The sequence below is a fragment of the Argopecten irradians genome, chromosome 2 (assembly GCF_041381155.1).
Source record: "Argopecten irradians isolate NY chromosome 2, Ai_NY, whole genome shotgun sequence".
NCBI lineage: Eukaryota > Metazoa > Mollusca > Bivalvia > Pectinida > Pectinidae > Argopecten > Argopecten irradians.
Window position 1 is genome coordinate 24,583,552 of NC_091135.1, and position 25,567 is coordinate 24,609,118.

The 25,567-nt window shown below is 34.7% G+C and overlaps 1 protein-coding gene across 1 annotated transcript; it reads left to right on the forward strand.

The window, feature by feature from the left end:
- The first annotated feature begins 11,416 nt into the window (after nucleotides 1-11,416).
- Nucleotides 11,417-23,108, forward strand: LOC138316529 (cell death abnormality protein 1-like). Its single transcript, XM_069258214.1, has 20 exons — nucleotides 11,417-11,432; nucleotides 11,883-11,987; nucleotides 12,288-12,389; nucleotides 13,174-13,278; nucleotides 13,419-13,651; nucleotides 14,702-14,807; nucleotides 14,942-15,049; nucleotides 17,833-17,934; nucleotides 18,213-18,314; nucleotides 18,979-19,083; nucleotides 19,261-19,493; nucleotides 19,631-19,742; nucleotides 20,399-20,500; nucleotides 20,719-20,823; nucleotides 21,039-21,140; nucleotides 21,427-21,540; nucleotides 21,777-22,009; nucleotides 22,136-22,241; nucleotides 22,379-22,483; nucleotides 22,841-23,108. Exons 1-20 carry the CDS (start codon nucleotides 11,417-11,419, stop codon nucleotides 23,032-23,034), a joined length of 2,490 nt encoding a protein of 829 aa, XP_069114315.1. The 3' UTR covers nucleotides 23,035-23,108.
- The last annotated feature ends 2,459 nt before the right edge of the window (nucleotides 23,109-25,567 follow it).

Below are 25,567 nucleotides of genomic sequence, written 5' to 3' on the forward strand. Positions count from 1 at the left end.
CAGCAGAACTCTTGATAGTGCCCAAACTTGAATGGAATTAAAAACGCGTGTTAACTTACACCAAAAAGTTAAATGGTCAAAGTTTAGATATACACAAAGCTGACGAACCGAACCACACTCTTTCAATGGACTGAAATTCGTTCATATTTTTATAAAATGGTAATGTTCTTATATTTTGACAATTTTCTACAAATGATGTTTTTTGAAAATCACTAAAACGGTTTTATAAATATTGAAATATATGTAAAGATAATAATTTGTCAATGGCAAGTTTATTGTTATAAATTTAACATTTACTCGTCATTTAAAATCGAAATTTTAATCAATTAAACATATTTAATTATTGAATTTTGAGATGATTTAACTTTCCCACTATAACATTTGTTTTTAATTTTGACATTATGAGGTGATTCAGAAAAATCTCTCTCGCTACCGAAGGGTTCACGAACCACTGTAAGCACAAGCAGATATGAAGATGTAGACATGTTTTCAAATGCTATTACGGTAACTTACTGATAATTCCTTTGAAGAATAGTGAGTCGTATGTTATAATACACTCGATTTATGGTATTATACGTGTGGTGTTTCAATCTAAGTAGTTGTCGATTTTACGGTTAGATATTTTACATTACTTTAGGGAACGGTACAGATTAAACCAGCGGTAAATATGGAAACAGCTGTCGTAAACAGGTTCATTTCGTTATGTGCATATGTAGCCAATGGTATCCTTAGTAGCCTATATGACATGGGTTCGTTCGAAAGGAAAATCAAAGTTTCAAATTTAAAGGAACATGAACCTAAATAAACCATGTAAATTTGAGTAAAATACTTTGTTTATTTGTTTGTTTGATTTCTTAACGTCCTATTAACAGCTATGGTCATGAATATTAACAATTCAGTTATTGTGCAAATGTGTCAAATAAAATAATTATAATGGGAATTTCATCTTTCTGTATTTTTAACCGGCCCGGTAGAATTTTGTAACGATAGTATAGTAGTATTGAATTTTAGTGACCTCCCACCATGCACTGCACAAATGTAAACAAAATGGTTGGTCAAAAACGTTGGTGAAGCGAACACAAACGAATTCTGATAGAAAACAGTGTACGTCAAGAGTCAGTTACGTGCGCGATTTGGAAAGTAGGTAAATACAAATGGATAGCTGAAATGACGGGAGCAACTCCCCACTTTATACTTGCGTGATGTACATATGTGCAATAAGTCACCTTACTTCGCGGTGCCCAGTCGAATGAAAAGTCTCGTTTGGCTTTTGACTTATCATTCTTACTCAAAATACAAATTGTTTTATAACAAATGGCTAAAACTTCATTTGTCAACCAATCTGATTAAAATACAGATCCTTATTATCACTACGTTGGATAAGAGGCCTCTATTGAACGGAGTGGTTATAAATATCTGTGTTTTAATCAGATTGTTTGTCAACGATCGTAAATTAGAAAATAATTTAAAAATGTGGAAAACAAATATTCCTTGTCATGTCAGCAAGTTTTCTGTTCATTATAACCTCGCTTCCTGCCAACTTTCGTTTTGTGTTCCAAAAATACAATATGGCGGTCTATTTTTATCATTTTTGAGGTAGGTATTCCCCACGTTTTCCTGTCGTTTTAGATAACCAATCATAGTATTAAAATATTCAATAAACATTTAACGTTCATGTCCCTTTAAGTTATTCTGCATTAGCTTATAAGAAGTTATCTGCCTGCGCAGGTAATGATTGTGACGTCATGTCTTTACAAGAATTACGTTATACTTTTCGGAGTAAACGACGTGAATTCATTATAGCGCCCGCAAAACAATGACGTCACAATGGATACATAAATGGAGCTAACTTTATAATATGCAAAGTCAGAATATGTGCAGTAATTTTCATACTCAAGAATAAAAAAAAATAATGTTTCATTAATCACCACCAGTTACCAAAATTTTGAGAATTACAATAAAGTAGAATTTAAAAAAATATTACAGCTGAAAATGATTTTTGGCAGTACAGAATCAGTTCATGTATGCTTTCATCTACATATTTTTGTTGTTGTTGTTGTTAATAAATGGTTTCCATCGGGTTGTACGGACCATCTATTAATTTTGCATCTTTCTTTTGGCATTTTAGACAGCCCCTAAGTGTACAAAATTTCATTTTACATTATTAAAGTATTACTGGTGATTGTAGAGTGATTTCGCATGTGTGTACATTTTACAGTGCATACATTTAGTAGTTTAAGTTTCTTTTTGATTGATTAATTAATGTCCTTTAACAGCAAGGGTCATGTAAGGACGGCCTCTTATGTGTGCTTTTCATATTTTGAACTTCTCCAGTTCTACCAGTGCGATTTGGCTGAAACTTACATAAAATGATCCTGCAATGGTCCCGACAAAGTGTTGTTATTTTCTGGTTCGATCCGAAATCCAAGATGGCCGACATAGTCGCCATCTTGAAAACACATTTTGAACTTCCTTTCCAGTTCTACTGGTGCGATTTGGCTGAAATTTGCATAAAATGATCCTGACATGGTCCCGATAAAGTGTTGTTATTTTTTGGGTCGATCCTAAATCCAAGATGGCCGCCACAGCCGCCATCTTGAAAATGTATTTTTAACTTATCAAGTTTTATCAGTGCGATTTGGCTGAAACTTGCATCATGACATGGTCCAGACAAAGTGGTGTTATTTTTCGGGTAGATCGGATATCGAAGATGGCCGCCACAGCCGCCATCTTGAAAACACATTTTGAACTTCTTCTTAAATTCTAGTTTAGTGAAGCTCTTGTCCTTTTTATATTGCTATATCACTGAATCATGCTGCCGAGGACACCAAGCAACACATCCCACCCGGTCATATTAAGCTGAGCGCTAAGCAGGTGCAGAAACTACCACTCTATAGACTATGGTGAGTCTTGACCAGGAGACAGAACCCATAGCCTACCTCATAGGAGTGAACGCTCAATTGAAGGCCAAAATTGAGGCGGTGTCAAGAGAGACGTTTAAGAAGAAAAAATATGATATATTTGAATGATTTCCAAAGCTTAAAGTTATGTGTCGTAATATAACTGAGCGAAAATTTAGACATGCTATTTTGTTGACAGTATTCTATTGAAAAACATCAGGTTTGACGAATAAAGCTTTGGAAGCATTCAAAAGCACGGACAAAAATGTATGATGCCTCATATACAATAGTTCAAACACAATATCTTCACACACACCTGCACTTCATACACGCAACACACTACATTCATAGGAGGCCGTCCTTACATGAAGTACTCAAACAAACATTGCACTGTAAATTGATCATGTTATGTAAGTTAAGATGAACCCATATCTGCATAAGTCACAATACAATTATTAATACATGAAGCACTGCAAAGAAGAAATTTTATTCAACAATCCTATTGTCTTAGGAGATAGCAATCATATTATTCAGCACACAATAGATTGAACAGTGGGTTCTGTCCACTAGCTGAGACACACAGTAGTCTTAAAAGTGGAAGTTTCTATTTCTGTTAAGCACTCAGCATTTGCCGGTTTTCAGTAAAATATGAACGGATGGAGTGTGCTTGTTCAGTATCTCCGGTGGTATGTTTGAATAATATGTGCAAGAGCCAAAATATTGCAAGGGTAAACAATATGGACATACCGCAGCCTTCCAAAACATAATGCATCATACAGGCCTTATTTATTTGACACTAGCTGTTAATAGGACATAAATTTGATTGAACAAGCCAATGTATAACATCAATACCACAAAAGGTATTTACATAACAAGCTATATTAAGTACTTATATTTATTACACGATATGCCGCAGCTTCTGATTGCAGAAATGATAGTTTAAACGGAGCAACCACATTAATGAGAAATGTGTGGGTTTTTTCTTTTTTCTTTATTTTATTCAGAATGGCTATTTGACATCTTACATACCATAATGTCCAAGAAATTATTATTAAAACATCAAACCAATTAAATTACCTGTGAATACCAAACACAAGATATGAATGGGGTTCAAAGGCAAGCAATACTCCTAAGCTTTGCGAAATATCTCCAACACCTGTCTCATCGTACTGAGTAAATCTACGATATTGTTTGTTGTCGGTACAAAATTGAGACGATTAGGGGTTTAACACGTTTATTAAAAATTGCCCGTGTACATAATATCTATCAACCACAAAAGGGAGTGTCAGTCTTTTACCATATGTTACAATGGGTTATTATTAGGGAATATTTTTGTATATAAGGACGATGACATACGGACATTTGCGTTGCATTGACTCTCTGGTCGAGATGCTGCACCAACTACCAAACATGCGGATCACCTTCATCCTATGTGCTTTCTCCGCCATCGCTTTATCAAGTAAGTGTACCTGCTTTTTATTGTAAGTTTTCTGTATAATTTCTTCAGTTGTTATTATACGTTATGTATATTGCACGTTTACCAATACTATTAGAAATACATTTACCGTGCAATAAGTAACACTAAAACTTAAAAATAATATGTGGAACTGATTAGGTTTTAATAAATACCAAGAGTCATTATAATGCATTTTTAATTTACATTTAGTATGTAATAAAAGACAATTTCATATGTGGATATGTAGGATTGGAATATTCTCTCCGAGGATCACAAAATGTTGTAAAATCCGAGGCTTGCCTCGTATGAAAGAGTATTTTTCTATCATACGTCGACATTGTATTGTAATTTTACTACTTTTTTATCTCCACCATTTTGAAACAAATTGAAAAAAACCGCAATTACAAGTCAATTCTCCATACATGAAAATTGCACATTTTCAATGCAAATTCCATTGTTTTATCTTCTAAAGTTTATCAACCCTAGTTTTTTGAAATAGGTATGAGAGAAAAAAGCATCACCTAAACAATTGTTATCTATTGACTGAAAACAGTACAATTAACAGACAATCATGCACAAATTTCAGCAGTCAAAATAACAGAACGTCAATAAGTAAACAGGATTTACGACATCATATCCACGGGGGCCGCCCCCATATGGCTGTTGATAGGACGTAAATATAATCCAAACCAAACCAATACATGTAGTTGAAAGGTCGAACAGATGTATAGAATAAGATTAATAAATATCGATCATTCATTAAAAGGAACAATTCAATGAGGCTAACTCTATTACATAGCCACGAAGCAAAATATGACATAAATGCGTTGTTCTATATTCCTTATGAAGCATATCACAAGAAATATTGACAAATTCTACGTCATTGTTAAGTATTTTGATTGATACCGTTGGAATTCCAAATCGTTGATCAATACGATTAAGCAGATATAACATGAATGCTGTCCCCATACCCGAGCAAAAGTCACGCACGTGAAACATATGCATTACTTAACCACCGAGGAGTTGGTGAAATTATATTTAGACAAGAACTTGCACCAAATAAGGTAAACACACTTCTGTAAGAACGATTTGAGTAGTTCTAGACAAAAAATCTTAACTATACTGCCAAGGGCCAGGTTTCGGCATACAAGTCGCCCAACCACAATGTGCAATGGCGGACAGCAAGCGAGTTTGATAATTTCCCATACATTTCACTACATAGGGCTTTTCTTACTTATATAATGTCAATTAGATCTTGTTTGTTTTCGATATATATGCAAATTTTAGAGGCTATGTTCTGTTCTGGTTTCATTTAGTTTAGAAAGAAAACATCTATACATAGGTTACTTTACTTAGCTTTATATTACTTTAAGGTGGCGAATACGTAGCTCCTAAACCTGTGCCAGCATCGGACTACGTTGCACCAGAAAAGAAATGTTGTGAAAACTCTGTATATATAAGCGGACGATGTGTGTGTAAACCTAACTACCACGGCGATAGTACTCATCCATGTGTTGGTAAGAAGAGTATTGTAACTATCACTAAGAGTAGTAGTATCTTCATTCATGAATTGTCCTGTTAAAATAGTTCCATCATTAGGCAGACTTAACTGACTAATTCCAATCAGCAAAAGTAAGCATACGTATGAAACAATTATTAACATGTCATAGGTAAAAGACGCATTGTATATTTGTTCCTAGGTAAAAACCAACAATGAATTCTTATTTAAACATTTATGAACAATCCTAGCTCTTTTGCAGTTGATATCAATTATGTTTGATCTTTGAGAAACCAAACATTTCCCTAAAACCTATGCATTGCCGACAATAACATTCTTCTATTCAGAGCCATGCTGGGATAAATGTGGACGTAATACCTATTGTGACGTTAAGATATTTAAATGTTACTGCAAAAAGGAATTCATCGGTGATCCTTATAAAGGCTGTTACCGTAAGTAAAACCTGTCAACAAAACATTTTTTCTTAATTTTATTTCTTTTTGCAATAAAGCTTAGCACATATCTTGCTTCTAGCCAGCTTATCTTGTATTATTAAAGATACTACACCGCCTAAGAATGGTCAGTTGTATGCTTTAAAGGAACAGACGAGATAGTTTCTTTCAGTAACAAAAGTTGCTTACATTACACAATCACAAGCAACTTTATTAACAAGTCTCTTATTTCACTTCAGTAGAAAGGTATGTAAAATAATTAATTCCATCCCGGAAACAAAATGTATGCTCTATATGGAATGTGGTACTGATTTCACAGAAAACACAAGCAAAATAAATGAGTTTATGTAAGTTTATATAACATTGAATCTTCATATTCTCACATTTATAGTCCCATGCTATGGAAAATGTGTTGACGGCGCCTTCTGTGAGAAAGAGACCAATAAATGTGTATGTGACAAAGGGCTCGTGGGAGACGGATCTGTCAAGTGTTACAGTAAGTAAACAATCTCCTCAACATGTTTATTATTCAGAATTCGGGGGGTCGGCCGCATCATTTAGGATGGAGTGAAGTCATTGTATGGAGGTCCGCGTATTTAAAACATCAAACACAATTTCTTATTGCATGGTATGAAAAAGAAAAGCTTTGCAAATTAAATAGTTATATATCTAATATAATGCTTGAATGGATGTTTTACTGCACATTTGTACGCATTACGTGAATGAATTAACTTATTAATTGATACCAATAATCACATGACAAATTTTGTGTTCTATTTCAGAACCAAGCATTGTGAAACTCGTGAAAACGTCCTACGTTGTATCAGAAAATGTTGGTCAATTACAAGTGGAGGTAGTGAGGGTCGGTGTCAGTTTGGGCAAGATAGCTGTTGGGTTCGTGACTGAAGATATTACTGCTCAATTTGGATCCGATTACTCTCCTGAAAAAGGGGTAGTATGAAAAAGGGGTAGTTGTATTCGAAAGCGGAGCGACTACCAAATACATAACGTTCAACATCATAGGGAACAAGGTAAAGTGATTCTTCTACACAATTTTGATATACCGACTGTCTGACTATTATTTTGATGAGTTGAATTATGTGTGTAGTATTCGTTGCATCAACGTTTTGTTGTTGGCTGAATGGTTTTCAATTTGAGATGATGTATACATAATCTTTTAACAGATCTATGAGCAGACTGAAAAGTTTGTAGTAAAACTAGTGTCAGTTGTTGGTGGAGGAGTCCTGGCAGTAGGTGGTCCGCTTGAAGCTACTATTACAATCACAGATGACGACGGTAGGTATACAAACCGAGTAATGACAACACAGGATAAAAGATTATTGACCTTGATAATGTAGCATATTATTATCTTATTTTTAATTGTAATTTTACTGGATAACAGAAATGAAAAATCAGAATAGAATTTGCCTTTTAAATTCGCTTGACTAGATATGATATGAAGTTTAGTTTCACTCCTGCTCATTGGCCCTTTATGTATTTCCCAGAACCCTGTGGAAAGCCTTGCGGACCTTATTCCCACTGTGACATCCCGAAACAAACTTGTGTCTGTGATGATGGATACGTTCTCGATCCTTATCACGGCGGGTGTGGAAGTAAGTCGGCTTTTCTTATAAAGATAATATTGTAATTTAAAGATGCTACAACGCTGACAAATGTATTTTGTTTGCTATAAAAAAAACCGGGAGGAAATGCTTCAGTATTTTTCTTCAATAATAAAAGTTACTCTATTTACACCATTACCATCATTGAAAAGTTTAAGGTTTTTATTAAAAGATGCTCCCCGCCGACATAGCATAAATGATATTCATCATTTGATCAATTATTGTTATCTTATCGTGTATATATATGCCTTATTAAAACCAAAAATAATATAAAATAATTTGTTTCGCCTTTGGTGCATGCGTAATCAGTACTGCATTCCATATAGGATATAGTGCCACGGGTTTTTTTTCGGATGCAATAAATACTTTTTCATATTTTTAGCTTGAAGTAAAATTAGAAGCTCGACCTTTTCATTGGAGATAAAAGTGTAAAGAAATAAAATTTTGTAACTGAAGTAAAATACTAAATCGTCTGCTCCTGTTTTTATAGTGAAAAAATACCATTTGTCAGCGATGGTGGAGCATCTTTAACTTAAAGATGAAAATATTAAGAATAATTAATTGCGTCCCGAAAATACAACATGACACTATTTCCTATATGGAATGAAATACTGATTGTACATGCACCAAATGCAAAATAATTATTTCATGTATATTTTTGGGTGAACTATACACTTATGTTCACGAATAAACATCTATTTTGTTCAAATGATGAGTACTGTTAATGCTGTCGGCGGTGGGGTGTCTTTAAACGCTTTTGGTCTATAATCTTATTAAAATATAAATGGGAAAAAATATATATATATATATAACAAAGAACCCTCCTAAAACGGATGATATGGTTTTCATTACTTTATCTGTGATATGTGTGATGGCGGATATGTTATAATCATATTTAAAAGACATTTGTATGTGAAATAGTCCAAAAAAAGAAAAGAAAAACAAAAATTTTAACATGTGCGACATCGGTTATTTCATTTCAGAACCATGTGGAGGACTTTGTTGTGCTAATGCCTATTGCAATGAAGAGGACAACAAATGCTACTGTAACAAGGGATATTATGGAGTACCGACAGTCAACTGTTACAGTAAGCGGAAATATAAAATATTTGAACTTAATGCAATCATTATCAACCATAACTTTTCGCTGTTATATTTTGATGGTGCTAAATACTTCTTACAAGTCAGGTGATCATAACAATTAGAATATTTAAGTCTTTTGAATGTTGTTAACGATATACCGACCTCCTCAAACATAAGATTACTTTTCTACAGAACCATGCAAGGACTTGTGCGGAAAGAATTCCCATTGCGGAAAGCACAATACTTGTTACTGTAACGACGGATTCTATGGAAACCCGTACTTTGGTTGTTACCGTAAGTATAATAATATTTTGTACGTATATCTGTAAGTAATAAAATCGTTATAAAATATTGTATGGAAGCCCTTACATACACCTTTTCCATGCAAACATCTTAAGTGAACTTCATTGTAATCAGAGAGGTAGATATAATTTTCTAACGAAATTCTTACTCTGCTATCTGTACTATATAAAGACGCGGATATAAAAGTTACCACACATAGGAACCTTAGTTCTAATCCAATTCGAAGGTTGATGATATAAAGTAGTATGGCAGCTTCGTTTTTCTGCCTTTCACATTAACTCTTGTTAAAAAATAAGCGCGATTGTCCCGAAAACTGATAATTTTCAACGGAGAGACAGACTATTTCTAATTATGGTGTAAGTTTTTTCTTAATTATAAATTGTTTCATTGTTTATTGAACAGCGGCCTGTCATGGACTTTGCAAAACTAATGCCAAATGCGATATCCCGACTCAGAAATGTGTTTGCAATGAAGGATTCTTCGGAAACCCATACAAAATATGTGAAAGTAAGCATTAATCTATTTTTATACATAGGATCAATTTGCAATTTCAGAAAATACATTTTTTTTCTTGATATTTCATAATAAACTAACTAGCAATACTAAACCTTTTCTTTAACAGAGCCTGGAATCATTCAGTTCGAGAAAGCTGAATACTCTGTAATCGAAAATGTTGGAGTTGTTGTCATCAAGGTGATCAGAACTGGATCAACTTACGCCGGTGTCCATGTCACCTGGACAAGCCATGATGTAACAGCTAAACAAGGAAGTGATTACATCGGTAGTCAAGGCAAAATCTACTTTGGCACTGGAGTAACGTCAGTGGAAATCATTATCCCTATCACAAACGATATGGTGAGATTTCATTCACTGTTATATATTGTATATGTGTAATGTACATTTTCTGATAACATCATTACGACGGAATATTAATAACCTAATACAAATATGTTTACATCTTATATCAAAAATATCGAACTCTTTCTGATTCTTCAAATACTTTCTTAACTCATAAATCCTGCATTACCACTCCAACAAGATACGTCTGTCAATATTAAGCGATATTAATAATACTAAAATAGCATTGTCGTGAGCATGTGCATGATAGAGGTTTGTGTCCAATGTTTTATCACGTGCTAAACATACATGTTTGTATGGATGCACTTTAAAACGGAAATGGCTCAAAGCAACAACTCCGGAAGAGTAAGAACTAGTCTACAGCAGCAATCGTACACATGTTGTCTCACTAAATACTAAAACTTAAAAAAAAAGATCAAAATACACGAAAAGAAACATTATAGGGATATCACATTTATTACATATCATTTACAACACAAACAAGAATACTATTTTAATGCATGTGTCGGTAACGGTATATAACGGTACTTAAACCAATTCTATAATCAACGTTTATTTTTTATAATTTTTTAAAATCAATACATTTTCACACAATGAATCATTGTTAAATACATATATCTCTGATTCTTACAGACAAATATTGTAAAGCTGTTTATTAATTTTTGTATTAACAGATGTATGAAAAGATCGAAACCTTCTCTTTGTCACTGACATTTATTGAGCCTGGTGCCGTATTTGGTCAGCTTATTACCACAGTTGTCTCAATTGAGGATAATGATGGTAAGGACATATCTTTCAAATAATGTATAATCGTTATATTTTAATAACCCTGATGAATTGAGAGATTGTCACATGGGATAAGCATATCAATGCAAGAAATATTAACAATATAGAAATTTAAGTGTTCTGATAAAAATTATCATTATTTGACTTGTTTCGCTTTTTATTTCAACCTCCATATCCTGATTAATACTTGTTTCCTACTAACAGCTCCGTGTGGCGGCCCATGTCCCCAGTATTCCAAGTGTGACTCTCCATCTCAGAAGTGTGTCTGCATTAAGGGCTACATCAAGACCTATTATGGAGGATGTGAATGTAGGTTATTATATACGTTTTCTTCTCATATCGTATATTATGGTTGTTAAATAAATGTTAAGTATTTTAAAATAAGGAATATGTTTTATTTCAACTTTGAGCTAGTTTTCCGAGTGTTATGAGAAATGAATACAAAACATTGTTAAAGAATGGACGAGAATTATTGTATTACAATGGTTGTCCAGTAGAAAACGTATACTTACGTTTACAGGTTGTTGAATTTAGGTTATATGGACGTGTGATAGCATCACAAACTCTACATATACAAATGTATGTTATTTGTGGAGATAATAATACATGTTATTCTATACATTGTGTAGAAGAAAACCGCAATTATTGAAGGAACAGTTAAAGAATTTTTTTAAAAGCGTTATCCAAATTATTACGCTTATTTTGTAACTTTTTATCACACTCGTAAATATCTCGTTAGTTTACATCCGAGGCATTGAAATTGACTTTTATCAAACGTATAACTTACTTCGGGAGCGATTTAAATGAAGTTTATAGTTTTATAGCAGTTAATATTTTCAGTGTTGTTAAGTTGTTCGATAAAACTAAAACCATAATAAGATGATGTCAATAAGGTACTTCATTTCCTCGTACTTGTCTTTTCAGTGCCCTGTAAAGGACTGTGTTGCGCCAATGCTTACTGTGATGCACGAGACAACCGATGTAAATGTAACCAAGGATATTGGGGCATAGGAACTGTGAAGTGTTTCAGTAAGTTCTATTACAGAATAATATGGTCCGAGAACTTTAAACTGTTTCGCTAAGTTATCTAATTGACGGACCGCCTGTTGTCAATCAAACCGCACGTGCCTTTGTATTTTGTATTGTGTTAAACGATGTTCGCTCTGATATTGAACAGAAACACGTGCGTTTGCGGGCACGAATCCACCTGGCTATATTACACCTGGCGATCGGCAAATAGGTTAGTTAAGTTTGATACCAGGGTAGTATAGCCTTGGAACTGAAACATCAGATTTACGCTGCCGTTGCTATTAATATATTCTTTTTTAGAACCATGTAATGATGCCTGCGGAAGCTATGCTTTGTGTGGAAAGGATAACAAGTGTTATTGTGAACAAGGATACTACGGCAACCCATACAAGGGATGCTACTGTGAGTATAAAGAATCCTAATATTATACTCCAGAATTAAGGCTGAAAAATAATGGTGAATATACAATTGATGACAACATCACAAAATCAAATTATTTATAAATATTGTAATTATGGAAGCGAATCACTTCGGCATGGAAATGTGATGAAAAAGAAACTTAAAAAAATAGAGATATGCCTGTTAGACATTAAGAGCTCTCGCTAAATACTTCCTACCCTAAATTTCCGCTATGGAAAAAAAGTCGATCAGATTCACCAATGCAAGAGTTTGTATGATACGACGCTTGAATTTTACACAAAACAAATGCGTTTAGCACTGTGTAATGTCACTGTTGTTAATTTATAGTAGATTATCGCTGACAAGTATATCTTAATATATGTTTATCTTAATATATGTTTTTGAAAGTTTGGTGTCTCTAAATCATGGCGAAATCTATCAAACGCTATAAGACACTGACTTCCGGTATCGCGTGCGCAGTTGGAATCTGCGCATAGCGGATGTACACAGACTCTACACCCGACAAGGAAAATAATAGTACTAGTACACTCGCACTAAAAAATCATCAACATGTGACAGTAACTTTAACATGACATTGAAATTGACGATCAAAGAAAGGTCTGGATAAGACAACTTCTAAAAAATCCAAAACCCAATTTATATTATTAGACTTAAACCGTGATTATTCGTACGAGATGAAGCGAGATGAAGCGAAATTCGTATTTTTGCAGTTTGAGACTAAAACAAAAGGAAACATTTTTGTCTATATCTTTATTGTTTTTGATAGTGCCATGCCATGGTCTATGTAAAGACAACGCTCGCTGTGATATCTACACCCACAAATGCTACTGTAAAGATGGTTTCTTTGGTAATCCACTGAAGGGTTGTCAAAGTAAGTATATTGTTATACAGTCACTCATGTATAATGCATCGCCTATAATATCATACTGTTGTACGTCAAATTGAATATAATTCGTTGAGTATCAACAAACCATCAATATGTGTTTATTTATCTATTGATATCATCTGCAGAGCCTGGATCATTAACGTTTACCAAAACTGTGTACACTGCAAAGGAAGATGTTGGAGTAGTACAGGTTTCTGTAACCAGAGCTGGATTCAGCTTCCCGGCCGTCACTGTTTATTGGCAAACGCAAGATGGAACTGCCAAACAAGGATTGGATTACGGAAATACAGCAGGGACAATTTACTTTGCTAGCGGAGAAACTACTAAGACCGTCAACGTTTACATTATCGACGACTCGGTTAGTTGAAAAATACTTATTTGGTTCACCAAGGAAATGATCTTCCCTGAAAGTTTGATATCTATAAAACACATGCATATACATAAAACAAAATATTTTCTTCAAAAAAATGAAATCCAGAAAATATATGCGAATACCTGTAATGACCCCCTGCTATATTGAGGTCAACTCCAGATACTGTCCTTTCATGATAAGCAAGTCTTTTTTATCCAATTTTCAAATATTTAAGTATTTTTAGCCCACCATCATCAGATGGTGAGCTATTCAAATCGCCCTGCGTCCGTGGTCCGTGGTCCGTCGTCCGTCGTCCGCCGTCCGACGTCCGTCGATAGTTAAAGTTTGTTATGGCTATTTCTCAGATAGTACTGAAGGGATCTGTCTCAAATTTCCTATGTAGGTTCCCCTAGGGACCTAGTTGTGCATATTGCATTTTGGGACCGATCGGTTAACAAAATGGCCGCCAGGCAGCCATCTTGGATTTTGTTATTCAAAGTTTGTTATCGCTATTTCTCAAAAAGTACTGAAGGGATCTGTCTCAAAATTCATATGTAGGTTCCCCTAGGGCCCTAGTTGTGCATATTGTGATTTGGGACCGATCGGTCAACAAAATTGCTGCCAGGCAGCCATCTTGGATTTTTATATTCAAAGTTTGTTATCGCTATTTCTCAGAAAGTATTGAATGGATCTTTCTCAAATTTCACATGTAGGTTCCCCTAGGGCCCTAGTTGTGCATATTTTAATTTGAGACCGATTGATCAACAAGATGGCCGCCAAGGAGTCATCTTGGATTTTGATAGTTGAAGTTTGTTACCGCTATTTCGCAAAAGGTACTGAAGCGATCTGTCTCAAATTTTATATGTAGTATGTTTGAAAAAGTTTAAAAAGTAGAGAAAAGATCCATCTTTCCTTTGTCAGATATAGATCATTCTTTGGTGGGCGCCAAGATCACTCTGGGATCTCTTGTTTTTGTTCTTCCCGCTAATCGTTAATTTGAACTTTTGTATCAAAAACCATAGATTCCGCATTAAGACTATCCTATTTACTTCTCAGGTTTATGAAACCACAGAGTTCTTCACCGTCGTCCTGAAATACGTCAGTGCAGGAGGTGTGCTGGGATCCTCCGTGACAGCAAAGATCAACATCCTTGACAATGACGGTTTGTTTGTTTACTCCGTTACGTACTGTTGAAGAGATTTGAATCATAGAGCACCATCACAGTTTGATAGATATTTATACGTTGAATTATGTTGTGTTTATATCCATGGATCACTTCGAAAATATCTATTATAGATCCATGTGGAGGACCATGCCCCCGTTACTCAAGCTGTGATGAGAAAAGAAGGAAGTGCGTTTGTGATGACGGCTATAACTGGGATGCTACTTATAGAGCATGCGTTCGTACGTATTATGATTTAGTTCAAGTACAGATAATAATTTGTTAAGCAATTAAGATAATCACTTTATTTTACCCTTTTTACGCAATGGTATATTTAACTTGAAAGTTGGAGCTGCAGTTTTACGTAGTTGTATATATAACGAAGGCGTTCATTTAACAGTGTTATACAGTTGTTTTGGCGGCCTGGTGTTTTTGACGTCAACAATTAAATATGACATCCACATAGGGATTGGATTTCGCTTTTATGGTCACCATGCTTGTATGGGGCAATTCCTTGAAGAATAATTCATCCCATATTGAATATGTTCTTAGAGAAATTGCCTCATACAAACATAGTAAACATAAAAGCTAAATCGAATCCTACATTTAGACTCACACGACTTTTTATTTATTTTATGCAATAAAATCGTCATTTGAAAGTGACGTAATTATTCAATAAAAGTCGATCATAAGTGGGAGGAACTGACTTAATTCAATCTGATTAAAATACAGATCCTTATTATCACTACGTTGGATAAGAGGATCTGAGAACATTCCATAAGGGGTCACGTCAAGATGACCTTTTAAAATGGCCAATCGAATTGGCACTGCCAGAATCTTGACTGGGGACGAAAAGTTTGAAAAGGCTGTCAAAATTACTTTCGTGTATGTAGTCATCTCGCCCGAAGTTCACAACAAAGCTAATTGTATATGTATACTGGGACGAAAAGACGTTTTCAATTGATCTTGCGAGGTGTAGAAACTGCATTTGCTCTGCAGTACACGTGGTTGAAAGGTCACCTGGACGTGACCCCTTATGGGATATTGTCAGATCCTCTATTGAACGGAGTGGCTATAAGGATCTGTGTTTTAATCAGATTGTGACTTAATTGAACAGCGAATGTTGACCCTTCACAAAAGGTCGAATTATTCACCCGTGACGACAAAAAAGTTCAATATTTTAGCGTAAAATAAACTTGAAGAACAACATACCTCTCAGAGATAATTTCATTAAATCAGATCAGTTATACAGCGTAATTACATAAAGTATTTGTACTCGGCCACATGTGTTTGACGAAGTTATCAAAACACCGGTGTTCAAATGCAAGTAGCTCAATGCGTTTTATATTGTCGATTGACTTGACGATATAACATCCTTGGAACCTATGTGGTTATTTAAATGTAGTCTACGATAGATTAATCGACTTCACTTTTGTTCGTTGGATAGGCCTACAATGTAAATGTATTTGTAGTGACGCGTAGGCAAACGGTCAACACGTTGATTACTAGCGGTGCATGTTTTATAATACACATTATTAAAGTCTCAGAGAACAAATGCAAGGAGATTTGTTTATAACTGAAATATGCCACAAGGCCTCACGTCCGTCCACCCCAATCACTGAAACCATGCAGTTATGGTAAACAAACTCAGCTAGTATTTGCGTATAGTGGACAAGCGTAGTAAGTGAAAATATAATATAAAGCGAATGCAAACGTCAAGAGTCTAACTATTGACCGGTCAGTAGTCGAACAATACCATGGAATGGTAGATTTTGATAAAACGTTGCAGCTGCAGTATATAACGAAGGCGTTCGTTCAACAGTACCATGTAATGGAAGATGTAATTAAACCGTTTTGGTATAGTTCCATGTGATTCTAGTTCTAATCAAGACGTTATGGTATAGGTCCATATGATGCCAGATGTAATTAAGACGTTATGGTATAGGTCCATATGATGCTAGATGTAACTAAGACGCTATGGTATAGGTCCATATGATGTCAGATGTAACTAAGACGTTATGGTATAGGTCCATATGATGCCAGATGTAATTAAGACATTATGGTATATGTCCATATGATGCCAGATATAACTAAGACGTTATGGTATATGTCCATATGATGCCAGATGTAATTAAGACAGTATGGTATAGGTCCATATGATGCCAGATGTAATTAAGACGTCGTGGTATATGTCCATATGATGCTAGATGTAATTAAGACGATATATTGTAGGTCCATATGATGCCAGATGTAATTAAGACGTTATGGTATAGGTCCATATGATGCCAGATATAACTAAGACGCTATGGTATAGGTCCATATGATGCTAGTTCTAATTAAGACGTCGTGGTATATGTCCATATGATGCTAGATGTAATTAAGACGATATAGTGTAGGTCCATATGATGCTACATGTAATTAAGACGCTATGGTATTGGTCCATATGTGGTCCATATGATGCCAGATATAACTAAGACGTTATGGTATAGGTCCATATGATGCCAGATATAACTAAAGACGTTATGGTATAGTCCATATGATGCCAGATGTAATTAAGACAATATGGTATTGGTCCATATGATGCCAGATGTAACTAAGACGTTATGGTATATGTCCATATGATGCTAGATGTAATTAAGACGTTATGGTATAGGTCCATATGATGCTAGATGTAACTAAGACGTTATGGTATAGGTCCATATGATGCTAGATGTAATTAAGACGTTATGGTATAGGTCCATATGATGCCAGATGTAATTAAGACGTTATGGTATAGGTCCATATGATGCCAGATGTAATTAAGACGTTATGGTATAGGTCCATATGATGCTAGATGTAATTAAAACGTTTGTGTTGTACGTCTGTATGATGGTAGATGTGATTAAGACATTTGTGTTATAGGTCCATGTAATATTACATGTAATCAAGACAATATTTTGATAGATTTATAAGATGGTAAATGTAATTAAGTTTAGGTTATATGTCCGCGCGATTGAAGATCTCATTATGAAATTTGTATTTATAGGTCCATGTAATGGTCGATGCTGTGCTAATGCATACTGTGATAAGGATAACACTTGTAAATGTAAACCAGGATACAAGGGGCTTGGATATGTGGCCTGTTACAGTAAGTTTCTAATAAGAAAAGTCTTGATACCTTACAAACATTAGATCCCTGTCTAGTTAAGAACTATTTTGGTTTTATGCTATCATATTTAACATAGGTAAACTTGTATATGTATTGTATCGAGTGAGACTTGTACTATAAAATGATTTATAAACAAATATCTTTACCGTCTTGCGACGTCTGGTTAACATTAAAAACTTTTTTTTTAAACCTAGTCTTCCCACGAAATCTAGTAGTAATTGCTGATTTCCTCATCAAATTTATTGTTTAAATTACAGAACCTTGCCGTGATGCCTGTAAACAAAATGCTTTTTGTGGGTCTGACGACAGATGTTGCTGTAACAAAGGATTCTATGGTAACCCATATGTCGGCTGTACACGTAAGTGTTATACATAATTATACCATAAAATGACTTTTTAAACGGCCAAAGATAGGCATATTTAGCTATATTTCCTAACTTGGAACTGTATTGAATACTATCAGTTATAATAATTCTGGATTACTTAGCAGTTTGGGACGGATCCCTTTCAAAAAGCACGTAAGGATGGGATAAGGACCGTCAAAAATGTAACTAATGTCCAATTCGCTTTTGAATTGTTAAACTAAAATACGATAAAACCAAAAGTCTACTGTCTATATTTCTTTGATACATTTTACAGTGTATATAATGTATTAATAAGAAATAAAATACTTAATGACGTCATTTTCACAAAGGTAAGTTAATTTAGGATCTCTTCTTTTATCTTCTTCTTTACTAACAATGTTCTTCCTAACGTCTCCCTTGACACCGCTTCACTGTTGGCATACAGGGAGTAGGACGACTGGTTCGTCCATTGTCGGTAAAATGTGACCGGGTAGGATGTGTTGTTTGGTGTCTTTTGTAGCATACTTCAGTAATAAAGAAGTTTGAGAAGGACAAAAGTTGCTCTGTATAAGAAGACACCACACGAATATACAACAGCCTCCCAAAACAATTTCACGCTGCACGCGTCTTACACGGGAGGTTGATGAATCAACTAAACAAATCTTGTTGTATTTTACAGCACCATGTAACAACCTATGTAAGGCTAATGCTCGCTGTGATATTCCATCTCAGACTTGTGAATGTTTGAAAGGATTCCATGGTGATCCAAAGGTTGGATGTCAAAGTAAGTATTACCATTTTCTCTTGAAGTATTGATGCTGTCAAAACATTTAAAACAAAAACCGATATTGGATTTAATACTGCACAGTCAGTCATGCAAAGAGTCGTTATTTCACCGAAATGTTAAAATTGATATGATGCAAGTATTCGGTATTAATTTGTTTTGATATTGTAATTCCAGGACCAGCTACTTTTGTATTTGCCACGCCTAGTTACAGCGTAAACGAAGACACTGGTTCTGTATCGGTAACAGTAAACAGGATTGGATCCAAATTTGGAGGAGTGACTGTCACATGGGTAGCTACAGATATATCTGCAAAATACGGCCCCGATTACCTCAACAATGTGGGCAATGTGTACTTTGCTCCGGGTGTCACTTCAGTGTCTTTCATCATCTACATTAGAGTCGATAAGGTAAAACAACCCTTTTTCAACATTAGCCGTTCAGCCACCATGGCTCAAATATGCCATTTTGTCCCAAACCTCTGTATTTAAGAAAGATATTTTAACGTTCAGAGGATCATGCGTGGTTTTTTTCGTCTGTTTCATAGATTTTTGAACTCGATGAAAAATTCAAGTTAACGCTTACGCAAACAAATCCTACACTTTTCGGCGTAGTGGGAAGTTTATCCACTACAATCGTCACCATACACAACGACGACAGTAAGTTGAATTTACATAAATTTATGTGTATTGTTATAGGTTGTACATTATTTATAAGGCCCACAAGAAACGTTTTAAAGATCTTTTAAAGTAATTTCCAGTTTTGTATTATGATTAAGCTTTCATTTTTAAGAATATATTTAAATTGATTGAGAATGTGACTGACGTTTTTCCTTTTTATAAAGCGTAAAACTATTATAACATCACACGTAGTTCTGACGTCTTAATCTATATATGACGACACATGATTGTCTCAGTAGACCGAAACGACACATCGGAGCTAGATTTCTTCTGTTTTATACAGAGGCGAAATTAAAACTTAATCATTGAAAGTTATGTGATAAATAGAATCTTTCACTAGTGACTATTTGATATGTAATTAATCACAAACTCGTTAAATGATTTGATATGCCACTCGCCTAAAGGCTTGTGGCATATACAATTATTGAACTCGTTTGATAAATTCCATATCACATAGCCACTCATGTAAGATCCTTTATATACCGTCATATTATAAAGGACGCCCTTAAATAAATTAAGGTATATAAAATATAGGTAAAATAATGGACATATAACTATATTATCGTGGTTGAATTTAGGCATAATAAAGTACATATAGGTATATTATCTTCGTTAATGCTCTGATACACTTACAGAGCCGTGTGGTGGACCTTGTGGGGTCAATTCACACTGTGACATGCCCTCACAGAGATGTGTTTGTGACAAAAACTTCATTCTATGGGACGGAGTGTGCGGACGTAAGTATCTAAAATATAGACGATGCAATATTCTATTTTTCCATGACTTGTAGATAATTCTGGCTCAAAATGCTAATTCATTTGTCATCGCCATTATTTGATTACGCATACTTCCTACTTGGTTTGATTCATTAGAAATTTGAAATCGACATGCTATTTTGTGTTAACGATTATTTTATGCATACCAGCTAAATGCCTGGATACGTCTTTTATTTCAGTTCCATGCGATGGAAAATGCTGTGCATATTCATACTGCAGTCCACGAGATAACAAATGCCATTGTAACACAGGCTACATCGGAAATCCAACCGTGAAATGTTACAGTAAGAATGATTTTACTTGCGAACTGTATGTCATGCCCCGTTTCCTTCGCTAATGATATACCGTCATTTTTTGTTAACCCATGAAAACTTGCCTGTTTGAATCAATACGCAGATAGCTATAAATGTTTTGTTGCCAAAATATACCGATTATCTAAACGACACTAAAAGGTACAATGTACAATATAATTATTATGATTATTTAATCTGGTTTACAGAACCATGTAACAACGCCTGCCGGCTCAACGCCTTCTGTGGAAAGGACAACAAGTGTTATTGTAAGACAGGATACTATGGAAACGCGTACTCGGAATGTCATTGTAAGCATATTTGTTAGTACGTAACCATTAAATAATGAGACTTTATATATAAGACATCGGCCGGTATCTTTTAACATATCGCCAATAAACTCCAATGTCTGAGATGTAAGTTTGAAACCTATGATGAGCAGTTATCAGGTACTCATATTTGCTGGCTCGGTGGTTATTGTAAGGGTACTCAGATTTTACACAAATTTCAGACTCTAATACCTATTTAAGAACATAATTTACCTAGTCTTGTGTCATACCGGACAACAATAAACACGATATCTACTATTTTCACCAGTACCATGCCATGATAAGTGTCTGAAGAGCAAAAACACCAAATGTGATATTCCATCCCAGAAATGTGTCTGCCTTCCCGGTTACTACGGTGAACCATACAAAGGAGGATGTCACAGTAAGTACAATAATCTGAATAGGTTTATTGAAGGTGTAATGATCATGTAAACAATTCGCCGATAAATGCTCATCTGAAGGATGAAAGTGTTAAATTATATATTATGTGATGTAAAAATTAAAAAAAAATACGAATTAGAGACAGGATCATATAATAAAATGATCATAGTATTCTTATTCTTAGTAGTTTGATATAGTAATGCGATTTACTGAAATCTTTTTTCACATTATTTTCAGAGCCAAGCCTATTTATAATTTCCCAGTCGATCCATGCCGTCAATGAAAAGGACAGTCAAGTAGATATTACCGTCAAGCGAATTGGCTCTACTTTTGGATCCATTAAGGTGACATGGGCTGCCTTCGATGGCACTGCTGTACATGGACTTGATTACATCAACACTGGTGGTATTCTTTTCTTTGGTGATGGTGACAATGAAAAGGACATATCCATTCACATCATAAACGACGATGTAAGTATTAGACATCGGACATGAAAATAGAATCCAATGATACAAACCTTACATTTCACTTTCTAATTAATAAATGCAATTGTTGTATCTGGAACCTCACCCTATTTGGATATTTGCTCTTTACAGGTATTCGAACTTAAGGAAAAGTTCAGTGTGAAATTGACCAAGGTAACAGAGGGCGGAAGTATAGGACCTCAGCACGAAGCAACAGTCTTCATTGAGAATGATGATGGTAGGTTAACATCGTATTGTAATCTTAAATGATATATCAGGGGCCGCAAGTACCTAAGTACAGAGTAAAGTCTACATTGAGAGTAGGTCGATGACACTGTTAATTGTATAATAATTTGTTGTATTTTGTTCTTACAGAGCGTTGTGAAGGCAAATGTGTGCATAACGCTTACTGTAACCATGATGACAATAAATGTTACTGCAACAAGGGACTGGTTGGGAATCCAATTGTGAAATGTGAACGTAAGTAAAGATAAAAAAGACATTGACCAGGATCAAAATGCCGTATTAGGTTCGTTAGTAACAGTGGCAAAACGGAAATTTAGTAGGAAATATGTTTGATCTCGAACAGGAACGAGTCTTACAAGCTTTGTGTTTATTATATAGAGCTACTCAGTTAGGTTTAAGATTGTTAAGCGAAATTCATCAGTCAGAATATATTACCGGACTCTCCTGCATGTGACGTAATAATTTGTATTACTCATAAAAGGCTTTGGAATCTCAATAATTTGTAGAAGACGTAAACTTATTATCAAGTATTACATTCAATGTATTTTGTTGTTCTTTTTGGTTAACTAGTCATAATTTCTGGTTTTAAAGTTCCATGTGGTGGACATTGTGGAGCCTACGCACATTCTCACTGTAATTACAAGACAAACAAATGTGAATGTGATGACAAGTACAGTGGCGACCCCTACCACGGAGGATGTGTATGTACGAGTGGTGGACACGGAGGAAGTTATGGAGGCACCGGAGGAACTGGTGGATATGAAACTGTTAACAAGGGATACTAACCTGTAGAAAACCTTGTTTTGTGTATTTTGTCTTGTAGAAATGAATTATCAATAAACTGTAGTATGTTGCATTATAATGTAGTGTGTGTTCTATTTTGACTTTCATCATGAAGTTTGTTAGGAAACAAAGCTTTCACTTTTAAGTAGTCCTGTACGTCTGGAAAAACCCGAAGATACAGTATTGGCATACCGAAATGTCAAACCAATTGACTGGTTAGGTGTGATTTATCATGAATATCGATGATCGGCTTTATGAGATAGGAATACAAATTGGAAATCTCTTTTTTAGATATGTCCCTTTCAATTTCGGTTACACTACTAACAGATATGGTACCAATTAAACTAAGAGTTTTTGTTCATGTGTATAATCAATTTTCTATCAATTTGCCCAATCATATTTTCTTTTTAAAAATCAAAATCAATATTATGAACACTTTATTCGTTCAAACCTTTCGATGTTCAAATTTCTCCTGATAGTCATTTCATAAGATTTCAATTTCAATATAAAAATGTTTTATTTTGATAATTTTCCTTTTTTATAGCAGCGAAATTTACAAATGTTACCTTCACCAATAAAATCTATATAATAATTTGCTTTTATTTTTAATAATTGAATTGAGATTATTCGGAAAAAAACTTGTAAAACACTGGCTAGAGATCTATCAGGTTAATGTTTTATCGAAGCAGTGTATACAAATAGAACGTCAATGAAACATCATTTAAAATATAAATATGGAAAATAAGTTAACAGTACCAACATTACATATTTGCATCATACGTGTTAATGCAAACACGATACTTCAGGTAACTGTGTAACCCTGCTGAATACACAATATGCCCTTTAGCTTGATAGGTTGAGCGTCAGGCTAGTTAGCTAAAGTACCAAGTTCGATCCTGGAGCAGTAAGTTATAAAACAGATCTAAAATAATACACTATGTTACACTGGTGCCCAGGTAGGAAGTCGAAAGTGATTGTCATCTTTGGACTTAAGGTTAACTCTTAACTCGTGCTAGAAAAAACAGGTTTTATAAATATTGACAGAAATCGGATCTTGACAAAGTTGAATTTTGGTTTGGTTATTAAAAAGCTTTTGTGTCTTAATCTGAGTATCGCGCAGTATACCTGCCGTCTTTACAAGAAGGGATTAGTTACAGTGGTTACACATCCTTTGATAGTTTTGTTGAACATCTTCACAACCGCATGACCATGCTTGTTATGTTCGAGAATACACTAAGTATGAATGCTGTCTTTTAATTACAATTCAACCACAAACTCGGTTGCCCGAGAGAAAGTACACTTTGTATCCGGTCCATAATGTTCAAAAATCACACAGTTTAATAGGCAAGTTCCGCCTTAAGAACTTTTCGAAAAGAAATTACAATAGGAATGCCTTCACAACGTCTGGCGGGGTCAGAATAGCTATTACGATGTAAGTAAGTGTTGCCAGTAGACATATAAAGGTCCTGTTCACTCAAACTGGAAGTAGATGAATCACATTTGTTGATAATTGACATGGCCGATAATAGCGCTCGAAAGTTCGACTTTCTGTCTTAAAAATATAGCAGTTTTGAAATAAAAAGGAACCTTGTCATATACCACTATTGGTCAACTTTAAGTGTTTATAGCACAGACGTCTGTGGCCTTTTAAATGTTTTAAACGTGTCGTAGGGGTTGGCATTAATGTTTCTCCATATAACAATTACTTTTGATAAAATTTGTTCATGGACAAAGGACCTGTAACAGCAAACATTTAATTTTTCCAACGAACCAATTAATGTGACCGGGTGCGTGTGTTGCTTGTTGTTCTTCGGCGGCATGCTTCAGTGATATAGCACTATAAAACTGGCCAAGGTTCCACTATAAGATAACACAACATACCGCAGTCTCCCAAAACACGGGAGATATATAAGCTATATAAGCCCTTTCCTAGCCAGAAACTATAATCAAATTAAAGTATATACATGTATTAAGTTGATTAAACAACATCTTAATTAAACAAATTTAGTATGATACAAAAGAATATATAAGTTTGGGAATAAATTTCATATTTATATTTTTATATATAATATAATTGTACAAGGGAGATAATTTATCAATAGACTGAATAATATTATAGTAGTAAGATAGTAATTATTTATGTAATATAACAGACAAGTAAGCCACAAAACTTTTTTGAAGTTTTCTCAGTTTTAATGGGTACATAATCCAGTGATTCTGCCTGTGTCTGGGACTACGAAAGTCCATAGCCAATTATTGCCAAAAGCCCCTAACACAGGCAAATACTGGTTCGCACCCAATAAAACTTGAAAAAGAGAGTAAAGCTAAGTACCATCATGATCGTGATTTAACAGAAAAGATTCAGATAATAAAAGGATTGCATGTATGACGTGCGTCCGTTTTGTGGGAGACTGCGGTATATTTGTGTTGTGTTTTTTGTATAGTGGAACTTGTCTGTTTTATAGTTCATTATGCACACTCCAAATACAAAAAATAAAGAGTTGAATAAATTAAAAATGGCCTCCGTAAGGTGAC

Coding starts and splice junctions, on each gene's coding strand:
- LOC138316529 (XM_069258214.1), top strand. Junction 17,935..18,212: donor TGGATATGTGGCCTGTTACA/GTAAGTTTCTAA, acceptor TTTAAATTACAG/AACCTTGCCGTGATGCCTGT. Junction 18,315..18,978: donor CCCATATGTCGGCTGTACAC/GTAAGTGTTATA, acceptor TGTATTTTACAG/CACCATGTAACAACCTATGT.